The following is a 13065-nucleotide window of genomic DNA, read 5'->3' as shown; positions in this document are numbered from 1 at the left end:
CATGTACCAGGGAGAAGATGACTGACCGTCAACTTTGGAAGCCTTCCACCTTAACACCCGAGAGAAAACTGAGTGAAAATTATGAATATACCATTCTGAAAAGGGATTTGTAAGTGGCCAGCAGGAGTATAAAGAGATGCTCAAACCACTTGTAATCAGATGGATGCAGGTTGAACCAAAACTCAACAATATGCCAATCAGACTGGCAAAAATTAGAGAAATGAATAATAAGTGATGGTGAAATGGCGAGCCAGAAATCCTCATTTTCTGCTGGCAGGACAACAAACTATTACCATCAGCCTGGCAAGCAACTTGGCAGTAATTAGGGAGATTGATTCTCTGTGTTCCCTATGGGCCATCCTAGTCTTGGGTTTATATCCCACCAAACTTATCACACGGGTCCCTAAGAAGACACTGTAGAAGGATATTCATGTTGCTGTTGCTTGAGGTCCCAAGGAGCTGGAGGCCACTGAGACGACCATCACTGGGGAAGCGGGGCATTTAACTAAAATGTGGAGGAAGCACACTGGGAATATGGCAACATGTGTAAGGGATGAAACAGAGTGATAGGGTGGACATGGACGTATTCCAGCATGTACGTCAAATAGCAGTGCAGCATGCTTCCATTCCTCTCCCCATTCCTCTCATGTGGGGAGAGGAATGGAAGCCATGATGGCAAATGAGGGGGAAAAAAGATGAATAAAAGTCATTGACCGAGGAGGTCAATAAGCCATGTTGGATGCCTGGCTCCATTCATAACATCTACATAACCTTATCAGGTCCTTTAGTGTTTGGACCTTGTTTTCCCCATCTGAGAAACGAGAGTCATAGTTAAGGTCTTGAAAGGAGATGGTGAGCACATAAACTAGCAGAGGGTCTAGTTAAAAGTTGTGGGCTTATCTGGTCACTTATGGAGACAACAAGAGAAAGTGGAGACCCTGGTGGTGGGAGGGCCAGTCATGGAGACGCACCTCCCAGCCCGGGGTCTGAGGGACAGCTACTGACCTGGAGCTGGCATATTTAGTCCAAGGACACATCCAGCCCTTGATGACTCCAGAGGGAGGCAGCTGACCTGGACCTTCCTCCCCTCCCTTCCTCAGCCCTCCTGCTGGGGCTCCGCAGTGGCCAAACCCAGTTATATTGGTCGGGGTTCTCCAGAGAAACAGAACCAACAAGATGTGTATATGTGGAAAGAGTTACAGTTCAAAGTCCAAAGGCAGCCAGCTGGCAGAATTCCCTCTTGCTCAGGGGGAATCAGCCTTTTGTTCTTTTCAGGCCTTCAACTGATTAACTGAGGCCCACCACATTATGGAGGGCAATCTGCTTTATTCCGACTCCATTGATGTAAATGTAAATCTCATCTGGAAACACCTTCACACAAAGATCCGGAATAATGTTGGACCAACTATCTGGATACTGTGGCCCAATGAAGTTAACACATAAAATTCACCATCACATCAACAGAAGCCAGAAATGCAAGGGAGTCCTTTGATGCAGCCTATCCAGATCCTCCTTAATATTTTCAAATATCGATTACATGTTGCAAGGATAATATTTTGGATGTATAAGATTGAATAAAATATTTTATTAACATTCACTTCACTTTTGTATGTGGCTACCAGAAAAGTTTAAATTCTGTATGTAATTCACATAGTTTCTATTAGATAGCACTGCCTGGTTAATAAGGTTCTAGCCCCCTCTCTCCTCATTCTCACGCCACTGGATGGTGGCAGCAGTCACACCCACTAGCTGTAAAATCCAGTGACTCTAGCATTCTGTGGACCTCTGATTATGATTCTAGATCTGAAGACTTACACTTCCTCTTCCTGTTCTGTCTTATGGCTCTGAATCCTCTACCCACAAATTCCCCTCAACAAGGCTCATTCTATTTTTGATGATTCAGGAGCCCCTACCGGATGTTGTGGGCCTGGGCACAGGCCAGCCTGCTATAAACAGAAGTGACTACCTACATGTACTGAAAAAAGCCAAAAATAGCTTCTGCCCCTTCCCTCCCTATACTTCCATCCTCCCAAATCTTTCACATCCCCTAGAGGCGCTTGGGAAATGACCAACACGGACCTTAATCAATCAGCTCCCTAGTGCCAGTGTAGAAACTAGGTCAGTGCTGGTTCTTCCAGGACCCTCTCTCAGACCAGCACAATGCCCTGAGGTTTCCTATGGAATGGGACCCAGGCCAGGAGTCCTGTCCATGGGTCATTGTAGAGGTCTGTTCAGTCTGCTCTGAGAAGACTGGGGCTCACTCAGGCTAATCTGACAGCCCGGATCAGAGGGAGCAGGGCTGAAGCATTTATCTATTTACTGAACACTGTACATATATTATCTCCTTGAATTCTCCACTCTAAGAAGTGCTAGTATTCGCATTATAGCAGAGTACCTAGAAGCTCAGAGAGGGAGAGTGTCTTTCCCAAGGTCACACAGCACAGTAAGTAGCACCAGTGGTGGCTGATGCAGGTCTGCTGCCTCCAGCCCAGGGCCCCCGCAGGTCAGAGGAACAGCTAGACGGCTCCCTGCATCAGCCCTGCTGAGGCCTCCTACAGAGCTTTAAACTGCCAGGCCTCATGCTGGCTTTGGCCCACACACCTGCCAAGATTAGCCTGCACAACCGTCTTTCATTTTTTTAAATATGCTGGCTTTTAAAACTTGGAGACCTTTACATAAACTTGGGAGTGACTGGCATCTCTGGAAAGACTGGACATCCTGTGATGTCTGGTCTCATTTTCAAGGGGCTTCAACTCCCAGCTGGAGCAGAGTAGAAGCTGACCTTTTCCGTGGTTGTTTTGGCCACGTCCATGGCATGCAGAAGTTCCCCGGGCAGCGATCAAACCCACACCACAGCAGCAACCTGAGCCGCTGCAGTGACAATGCTGGATCCTTAACCACTGCGCCACAGGGGAACTCCAAAAGCTGCCCTTTTTTTTTTTTTTTTTTTTGGTCTTTGTGTCTTTGTTGTTGTTGTTGCTGTTGCTATTTCTTGGGCCGCTCCCGCGGCATATGGAGGTTCCCAGGCTAGGGGTCGAATCGGAGCTGTAGCCACTGGCCTACGCCAGAGCCACAGCAACGTGGGATCCGAGCCGCGTCTGCAACCTACACCACAGCTCACGGCAACGCCGGATCCTTAACCCACGGAGCAAGGGCAGGGACCGAACCCGCAACCTCATGGTTCCTAGTCGGATTCGTTAACCACTGCGCCACAACAGGAACTCCCAAAAGCTGCCCTTTCTGAAGGAACCTCACGTGTCAGTTCACCACTGTTCCCCCCACCCCACCCAACCCCTGCTGCTCTTACCTCAGGTGGCCCCTGCAGGTGCCTGAGTTTCCTGTTCTTGATCTACTCTGTGTGCCCACTTCTTCCCAGACTAGGCAGCTGGCCTGGCTTCCTGGGGGGAGCTGTGATCTGGGGAGGGTGTTAGGCCTTCCAAGGGCTACAGGTGTCTCATCCAACTGTGTGACTATGAGAATGCCACTTCCCTTATCTGGGCCGTGGGACACCCCCCATCAGGCCTGAACAAGTGACCCAGGCAGTGCCCTTAGAAAGGAAAACAACCAGGAACTTGGAATACCACCCAAGTGTGCCCCCTCCCCCTGCCCCACACCAATCCATCCCGTAGGGGCTCAGGTGAGGCCTCCCGGAGCGGGTAGTCCCACAGGCAGTGCTCCTGCAGGCAGTGCTGGGCACAGAGACACAGGGCGGGGGGGAAGGTGGTGAGGGGGGAGGATTTGCTTTCCAGGGATTGGTTTTCAGAAGAGCCTGAACATGAACCTGAGGGCAGTGACTGAGATGGAGCCCACAGATGGGGAATTCATGCAGATTGAGCACCTGCTCTCAACACTGTCAGACGCAGCCCAGCATCATCATGAACCTCGTGAAGTCTTTCCTCCCCGCCAGTAGGGCCCAGCCGCTGATGCTCAGCAGAACGGCTGACCAGAAATCCTGGCTCCACCGTTACTGGCTGAGCAGCTTGGTTAAGGGACTTCACCTTCTGGGTCTGTTTTCTGAGAAGACGAATAGAAATCAGTCCCTACCACAAAGGGTTGTTGGAAGAAAAGATTCAGAGAATTTGAATAAAAGCTATTTAGAAGCCCCCTGCCGCGCCCCAATACTGAGCAAGTGCTCCCTAAATGTTAACTGTTCTTATCGTCTCTTTCTTCCTTTCCAGTTTTTTGTTTGTTTGTTTGTTTGTTTGGCTTCATCCACAGCATATGGAAGTTCCTGGGCCAGGGACTGAATCTGAGCTGTAGCTGCAACCTTCACCACAGAGCCGGCAACACAGGATCCTTAACCCACTGTGCTGGGCCAGGGATCGAACCGATGCCTGTAATCAGATCCTTAACCCCATGCACCACAGCAGGAAGTCCTCATTACTCTCTTTTAAGAGGAGGAAACAGAAAGAATGAGAGAGAGAGAGATGAGGTCCTGTGCCCAGGGTCACACAGCTAGGGAGGGACGGAGCTGTGGTTCAAAGCCAGATCCACACTGGGCTATAAAGACAGGATGGGAGCTAGCCACTGTGGGGGAGACCAGAGCCACTGAGGATTGAGGGAGTCGTAGCCGAGTCTAGTGGTCTCCTGTGGGTCCCCACGCCCTGAGAGTTAGGGATCAGGCTCCTCTTGGGGCACATAACTGTGCAGGGGGAGGGAAAGGGGAAGTCAAGCTGAGCTCCAGGCCCAGCACTACCCCTAATGAGCTGTAATGACTTTTCGGAGCCTCAATTTCCTCCTCTGTAAAATGGGACTAATTCTGCCTTCCTGCTATCAGGATTAGAGATGTTGCTTGAAAAAGGCCTTTTCTCTCCTCCCACACCTTCTACCATTCCTGTGTGCCTCCTTCCTTCGCCCAACCCCTTAAGAGGTGGGCCCAGCCTGGGCGGGGCAGGGCCACCAGAAGCACTTAATTAAAGGCAGAAAAACAGAAGTGACAGGGTTTCCCAAGTCCTAGAAGACACAATTCCCCCCACTTCCTCTCCACGTGCCGTCACTGCCTGAACCAGCCTGCCTGGATCCGCTGCTGTTCAGAGAACATGAGGACCCCCTGGGAGACAGCAGAGCCCCTCATCAGGACCGGGTACGTCTGGGGACTTGGGACACTGGGGGCCACAGGCAAGGAAACAGTCAGCAGTCAGGCCTGATGGGTATGGACCTAGGTCGCAAGCTCTGCCATTCCCTGGCTGCGTGACCTTGGGTAAATCCTCATTGATTTGAGCCTCAGTTTCCCCATCGGTGAAATGGGAGTAATAATAATGACTAGGAGGCTGTTGTGAGGATTAAATGAGAAATGCCATCCTACTCAGCCCAGAGGAAGCACCCAACATGTGGCAGCTGGCTCCTTATCATTTACAACTTTCAGCACAGGCTCGGCCGCCAATATGACTTAGAACGGGTTTTCCATTCCAGTATCGTACATGGTATCAGCTATTATTTTAACAGCTACCATGTTCCGAATACAAATTATATATACAGGAGGAGGGGGTTTGCTCCCGAATTAAAGTGCCATCAGGGGCTGGGAACATCACGGTTCATCACCCCTAACCACATGTGGGCCCCCAGCACATGTAGAACTTCCCTAGTTCATTCATTCTCCTGCTTTCCCAGACAACTGTTTCATACCTTCCTCTTCATCTTCCAGTTTCCATCACCTCCTCCAGCATCTTCAGTGCTTTCAGCTGCTCAGGCACAAAACCTCATTGTCATCCTGACTGCTCCCTTTTCTCTCTCACATCCACAGCCAATCAGTCCACAAATCGTGTTGGCTCTTCCAACAAAATGTATCCAGAAACCAACCTCTTCTTACTGTCCCTCTGCCATCACTCTTCCGTGGAAGCTCTGCAAGGGCAGGAAGTCTCTGTTTTAATCATTCCTATTTCTCCAGTGGCTAGCACATAGTAGTTGCTTAATAAATATCTGTTGGATGAATAAATATAAGGCCAATGGAGGAGAAAATTTCCTCAGAGGTCAGCAGGTCCACTCTCCCCATCCTCCAAATTATAGAGAAGACACGATGCTCCACAAAGAAGGAAAGTCCAGAGTCACACAGTGAGCTGCCCAAGGCCACGCATTCAAATGAAATAGAGTCCCTTCCCTTTTCTCTTTCTCATTCTCTCTCTGTCGTCTGTGCTTCTCTCTCTGTGACTCTTTCATTCCCTTGGGCCCGTTGCCCTCACCAGACACAAGCAGCCCAGACAGTCCTCCTCACATCCTCACGAACTGCATGGAAACTGCTTTGAAACTGCATTCTTGGGGGGTGGGGGGATGTGCCTGGGCTGTGGGATGGAAATCCTGTGAAATCAGATTGTTATGATCATTATACAACTATAGATGTGATAAATTCATTTGAGTAATAAAAAAAAAATGGGAAAAAAAAAAGAGAGAGAGACTGCATTCTTCCCTGACAATTCAGTGAGAACAATCCCAGGGAAGGCTCTGATTGGCTCAGCGTGGGTCATGTGGGTTTGGGGTGGGTTGCTCTGATTGGCCCACCTGAAAACAGTGCCCACCCCTGTGGCTAAAGGGGTGGAGGCTGTTAGCAGTTGAAGAGTCTGTAGGGCAGGGGCATTGGGTGGACATGGATCTCCCAAACCCCTCTGATAGAGGTCCCTCCAATTTCCTTGTGTGCAGGTGGAGATTCTGGTCCCAGGGGCTCTGCAAGGCCCTTGCCCCGCTGCAAGCTGCCTGGATTGCCTTCTCCCAGCCTGTCCCAAGCAGCTGTGGCCAGCTGCTCACCCAGCTCCTCCTGTGCGGTTGCCTGGCCATTGCCGCCACAGGTCTGACCTACCAATGGCTGGCATCCTTGCTGCTTTATCCTCTAGGACCCTCAGCCATGGTGGCCACTGTCTGTGGCCTCCTGGTCTTCCTGGGCCTGAGCCTGGTGCCTCCTGCCCGCTGCGTGTTTGCACTCAGTGTGCCCACCCTGGGCACAGAGCAGGGCCGTAGCCTACTCCTCTCCTGGAGTACCGCCACCCTGGCCATTGCTGTGGTGCCCAACGTCTTGGCCAACATGCACGCAGCTGGGCAGGTGCTGAGGTGTGTCACTGAGGGCTCTCTGGAGAGTCTGCTCAACACCACTCACCAGCTGCATGCAGCATCCCAGGCTCTGCGCCCTGCTGGCCAAGTGGGCAGCCAAGGCCTGACACTCCAGGCCCAAGGCAATGGCTCTGCCTTCAGGCTCCACATGCTCAAGGTCACTCAGCAGGTCCTGGATGACTTCTCTGGCCTGGAGTCCTTGGTCCGTGTGGCAGCGCTGGGGACCCAGCGGGCGGTCACGGGGCTCTTTACGCTGGGTCTCCTGGTGGACTCGGCCTGGTACCTCCACCGCTACCTGACCAACCTGCAGTTTGATAACGTCTATGCTACCCGGCAGCTGGCTCAGCAACTGGCAGAGGTCGGGGCCACACACTTGGTGGCCTCCCCGCCAGCCTGGCTGCTCTGGGCGACCCGGCCGAGGCTGTCCCAGAGGGAGCTGCTGAATTGTCCCCTAAAGCTGGGGATGCTCACCCTGCTTCTGATGGCCACAGCTGTGACAGTGGCCATGGACCATGCCGCTTTTCTCCTGGCACAGGCAGCTGTGGACTGGGCTCAGAAGCTGCCCACCGTGCCCATCACACTCACCATCAAGTATGACGTAAGTGCAGTGATGGGAAGGTGGGCAGAGTCATTTCCCTGAGGGAAAGGATAGAGTTTTTTAAACCCTGATTCAAAATTGAATTTTACTTGCCTTCAAGTTGTGGTCCTTGGACAAGCAATGGGATCCAGAGGCCTCGGCAGGTGAACTCATTTAATTCCTACAACAGCCCAATGCAGTGGGTTGGCCTCACCCCTGATTGCAGGTGTGGATAATGATAGTCAGACATTAAAATAATTTGCCCACCAAAATTACTCTTCACGTGTGGCAGCCTCATTTTTCTCACTTGTACAAATTGGATCAATCTTCGCCACTCAAGTCTTAAAAGGCTGTAGTCTCTAGAAGTACCTAGTAGGCTCTGTGCTGCATAGGAGATGTGAGACAAATAGTGGTTTTTATTAAGAGTTCACATCTGTATATAACGGACTGGAGGAGGCCTTAGGAATATTCTAGATCAGGAGTCTAAAACAACAGCCCTAGGGCCAATCTTGCTAGCTTCCTGTTTTTGCAAATTGAGTTTTATTGGTCTCAGATCAGCCATGCCATCTGCTTATACGTTGTCTGTGGCTGCTTACAAAGGCCAAGTTGAATAATTGCCATAGGATTGTATGGCTGGCAAAGCCTAAAATATTGACTATTTTAATAGTAACATATACAATATTTACTATCTATTTGCTATTGGAAAAACTTACTATCTCATCCATTTTTGTGGTGTTTTTTCTTTGGGCACAAATCTTTCTTTTTTCTTCTTCTTTTTTGCTTTTTATGGTCACACTTGGCAAATGGAAGTTCCCAGGCCAGGGGTTGAATCAGAGCTGCAGCTGCTGGCCTCTGCCACAGCCACAGCCACACCAGATCCGAGCCATGTCTGTGACCTACACCACAGCTCATGGCAGCACTGGATCCTTATTCCACTGAACAAGGCCAGGGATCAAACCTGCATCCTCATGGATCCTGGGTCAGATTCTTAACCCACTGAGCCACAATGGGAACTCCAAATCTTTTTATTTTTATTAGTGAGATCTCACACAAAAGTCATACCAAAATGTCAGACCCTGAGCTAATCATATTAATAGCTAATATTTATTGAGCATTTATTATGTACTGGGCAAGTCTCTTTCAAACTGCGTGGAACCAATTTGATCAATTTAATCACTTTAGGGGGTCAGGGTCACTGGGTTTTTTTTTTTATATATGAAGTAGAATAGACTAGAAGTAGAAATTTATTAGAGTATATTGCAGGTGATAGGAGGATGTATTGTTCTATGAAAATTTTCTTCATAAGGTGCATTTCTTAACATCAGTCACAGTAAATAAACATGTCAGGCAATGTGCTATGTTACCTGATCTTCTTTATTTCAGCAAATCTAAGATGCCATTGATTGCAAGTCATGTCATCATTTTATGCAGCATCAGATAAAATGCTGTCAATTAAACTGACACAATGCCTTCTAATCATTTACAATTGTATTTGTAGTTGTATAAAGTCGTTGACTGATTACTTAAGCTAGATTTATTTTATCCTCTTTCTCATGAATAGTTAACAAGAAAAATAGTGAAGTAATTTTGGGAAGGTTTTCCTGACATACCCTTTTATTCAAGCCTAACTCTTCATGACTCTGGCTGAGTTGTCAGTGTCTTCAGCTTTTCAGCTAATCCTGTTTCTTCTCCGTGTCTTCAAGAGCACTGATGATGCTCCACTATGACTTCCAGCATTTTCTTCCATATTGTGGACACCTACCCTGCAAGTTTTGCTGTTGGCACCCTCTGACTCGAAAGCATGTGTTGGCACAACTGCTCAAATCAGTGACGAATCATATCATTCTGAAGACACACTTTAAGCTCAAAGATATTAAAATATGGGGGGAAAAATGAATCCCAGAACTGATGAAAATAAAACAGCTCATTTAATTGCCACTTTGAGTCTATAAGACAGGAATTACTATCACTGTCATTTTACTGATGATGACATTGAGGCTCAGAGAAGTTAGTGAATTTGCCCAAATTCACCCAAACTGTAAGTGCAGAAACCAGGGCTGTTCTGAGACATTGGTGGGCCCTACTCTCATGGACTCCTTTCACCATAAAAATATTAATGACTGTTGATATCATGATAAATATATTACTATTATATTGTGAAACATATTCTTCAATTTGAAAGTTCTTTTTTTTTTTTTTTTTTTTTTAAGGCCACACCTGTGGCACATGGGAAGTTGAATCAGGGCTTCAGATGCAGGCCTATGCCACAGCCACAGCAACACGGGATCCAAGACACATCTGCAAACTGCGCCGCAGCCTGCAGCAATACTGGATTATTAACCCACTGAGGGAGGCCAGGGATCAAACCTGCATCCTCATCAACACTATGTTGGGTTCTTAACCCACTGAGCCACAACAGGAACTCCTAAAAGTTCATTTTTATTTTTTAATTTTTTTTGCTTTTTAGGGCTGCACTTGCAGCATATGGAAGTTCCCAGGCTAGGGTTCAAATCAGAGCTACAGCTACTGGCCTGTGCCACAACCACAACAACGCCAGATCTGCGCTGTGTCTGTGACCTACATCACAGCTCATGGCAATGCTGGATCCTTAACCCACTGAGTGAGGCCAGGGATGGAACCCACATCCTCATGGATACTAGTGGGATTCCTTTCCACAAGCCATGATGGGAACTCCCTAAAAGTTCATTTTTAAATTCTGATTTCAAAAGAAAATAAAACAGTGTCATAGGCTCCTAAAAGTGCCATGGGTCCCCAGCACTGTGCTTAATGGGGAAGTTATCTTTGGTTAAAACCAGGATCCAAACCAAGAAGTCAGGCTCCAAATTTCAAAAGCTTAACCTCTGACCTCCCTGCCTCTGTGGACACCATCCTTCTTGCTCCAACATGCCCCATGGAAATTGTAGGGCCTGGAGTTCCCATTGTGACTCAGTGGTAACGAACCCAACTTGTATTCATCAGGATGTGGGTTCAATCCCTGGCCTTGCTCAGTGGGTTAAGGGTCCGGCATTGCCATTAGCTGTGGTGTATGTAGGTCACAGACATGGCTCAGATCCTGTGTTGCTGTGGCTGTGGTCTAGACCAACAGCTGTAGCTCTGATTCCACCCCTAGCCTGAGAACTTCTATATGCCTCGGGTGTGCCCCTACAAACAAAAAAAGAAAGAAAGAAAGAAAAGAAAAGAAATTGTAGGGCCTGATGCTTATTTATGAGCAGGAAACTAAGGGCCACCTTGGCTGGGACTGACGCCTGGGTGGGCCACATGTAACCCACAGTATGACCTTAAGTTAAATGATGCTCCTGATGGCATCAACCTCATAAAATTGTGCTTATTCCATGGACTAGAACATCTGATGTATTCACTAAGGGCTCAGCAAAGAGTAAATGCTGATAAGCATGAGCTGGTTTTCTCAAAAATATTCTCCGCAAAGAGTAACAATAATAAAAATAGCTTTGTATGGTACTTTTTTTTTTTTTTCTCAAAAAGCCTGTTTCAGATTTCTGATCTTGTTTGACCTTCCTCAAACCCCAGGATGCAGGAGTTCCTTTTGCACCCATTTTGCAGATGATGTCAGGGAAAGTTGGCCCCCTCCAGTCTCATGAGCATCTATCTGTCTCTGGTGGGAGAAAGGGAGTGGCTGGGGTATGTTTGCTGACTCGGCCTTTTCCTCCTTTTTGAAGGCTGCATACACTGTCCTGGGCTTCATCCCCTTCCTCTTCAACCAGCTGCCTCCAGAGAGCCCCTTCCTCTCTTCCCACCACTCCTTCCAGTGGGAGCTGCGCTTCACCGCCCCCGGCTGCCCGCTGCTGCCCGCCCAGCGCCCACATACAGCTGCCCCACTGGCTGCTGGCGCCCTGCAGCTTGTGGCTTGCTCCACGGTCCTCCTGGAGACCTATGCCCGCCGCCTGCGGCACAGCATCGCTGCCTCCTTCTTCAAGACCCAGGAGGCAAGGAGGGTCCGCCACCTTCAGGCCAGGCTCCAGCGAAGATACAACAGGCACCAAGCCCAGCAGCTGGCCAGGGGAACTCCATCCTGACCTTGACACCCAGCAAGCAGCCGGCATGGCTAGACAGGCCCCTAGACACCTGGACAAAGAGAGAGCAGTGGGGCCGAGGGGAAAGAGCTTTGGAGTTGCCCAGCCCTGAGTTGTAACCTTGGCCCTTCTGCTCTTTCTCTGTGTGACCTCTCTGAGCCTCTGTTTCTACATCTGCATAACAACTGCGTAATAACTACTGATGAGACTTTCCACGCAGCAATGTGATAGGACGGGATGTGATGTTGGACATCAAAGTCTTTGATAAACAGAATCAAGCTATGCAAAGTGAAGACAAAGTTCCTCCGGCCCGTGGGGGATGGGCAGGGTGGGGGCTTTGTCCAAGCTCCCATCTGCATCTACTGCTTTACCTGGCAGATGGCGACTTTGCACCCTGACAATATTGAAATTGGACTTATTTATGTCTCCCTGAATCCTCTGAACCTATTTATAGTAATTAAAATTTTCTTGGAGTTCCCATCCTGGCTCAGTGGAAACCAATCTGACTAGTATTCATGAGGAAGCAGGTTCGATCCCTGGCCTTGCTCAGTGGGTTAAGGATCTGGCGTTGCCATGAGCTGTGGTGTAGGTTGCAGACGCAGCTCAGATCTGGTGTTGCTGTGGCTGTGGTGTAGGCCAGCAGCTACAGCGCTGATTCAACCCATAGCCTAGAAATCTCCATATGCGGGAGATTTCCATATGCGTGTGCGGCCCTAAAAAGACAAAAACATTTTTTTTTTTCTTGATTGTATCAAAACATGTATTTTTTAAACTCAAAATTAGAGTGAATGAAGATCACTTCAAATTCCTTCAGGGGTTTCCCTTCTAGGCTCGCCAGGTTTAGCAAAAAAAATATATATACAGGACACCTGGTTCAATGTGAATTTCAGCTAAACAACAAATGCAGATTTCATATAAGTATCCCCAGGGCCGTATGAAAGAGACCTGGATTCCTGTTTAGCTGAAGTTCAAATTGATAGGTAATCCGGAGTTCCCATCGTGGCTCAGTGGTTAACGAATCCGACTAGGAATCATAAGGTTGCGGGTTTGATCCCTGGCCTTGCTCAGTGGATTAAGGATCCAACGTTGCTGTGAGCTGTGATGTAGGTCGCAGACGCGGCTCGAATCCTGCGTTGCTGTGGCTCTGGTGTAGGCTGGCAGCTACAGCTCCGATTCGACCCCTATTCCTAGTCTGGGAACCTCCATATGCCGCGGAAGCGGCCCAGGAAATGGCAAAAAGACAAAACAAATTGATAGGTAATCCATATTTGATGGCAACTCCATTCCCATTGAAGTTATCATAAAATCGCAGCTCCTTCCCCTGTGGGCTTGGTGTTCCCTGCTTTTCCCTCGAGGTCATTCCCCGCCCTGGCTCCTTGACCTCTGACTCCTGGTTGG

At 48.8% G+C, this 13065-nt stretch overlaps 1 protein-coding gene across 1 annotated transcript; it reads left to right on the top strand.

Moving 5' to 3' along the window:
* Positions 1-3019: 3019 nt before the first annotated feature.
* OCSTAMP (osteoclast stimulatory transmembrane protein) lies at positions 3020-12152 on the top strand. Its single transcript, XM_013985433.3, has 3 exons — positions 3020-5083; positions 6634-7636; positions 11314-12152. The coding sequence occupies exons 1-3, from the start codon at positions 5040-5042 to the stop codon at positions 11668-11670; spliced, it is 1404 nt and encodes a 467-aa protein (XP_013840887.3). The 5' UTR covers positions 3020-5039; the 3' UTR covers positions 11671-12152.
* Positions 12153-13065: the final 913 nt, after the last annotated feature.

This window comes from Sus scrofa, chromosome 17, assembly GCF_054392235.1.
Source record: "Sus scrofa isolate SSC_HxYL_T2T_F1_AM1 chromosome 17, Sscrofa_HxYL_maternal_Yorkshire_Landrace_v2.0, whole genome shotgun sequence".
NCBI lineage: Eukaryota > Metazoa > Chordata > Mammalia > Artiodactyla > Suidae > Sus > Sus scrofa.
Note: the sequence above shows the minus strand (reverse complement) of the source record. Positions and strands in the feature narration are given on the sequence as shown.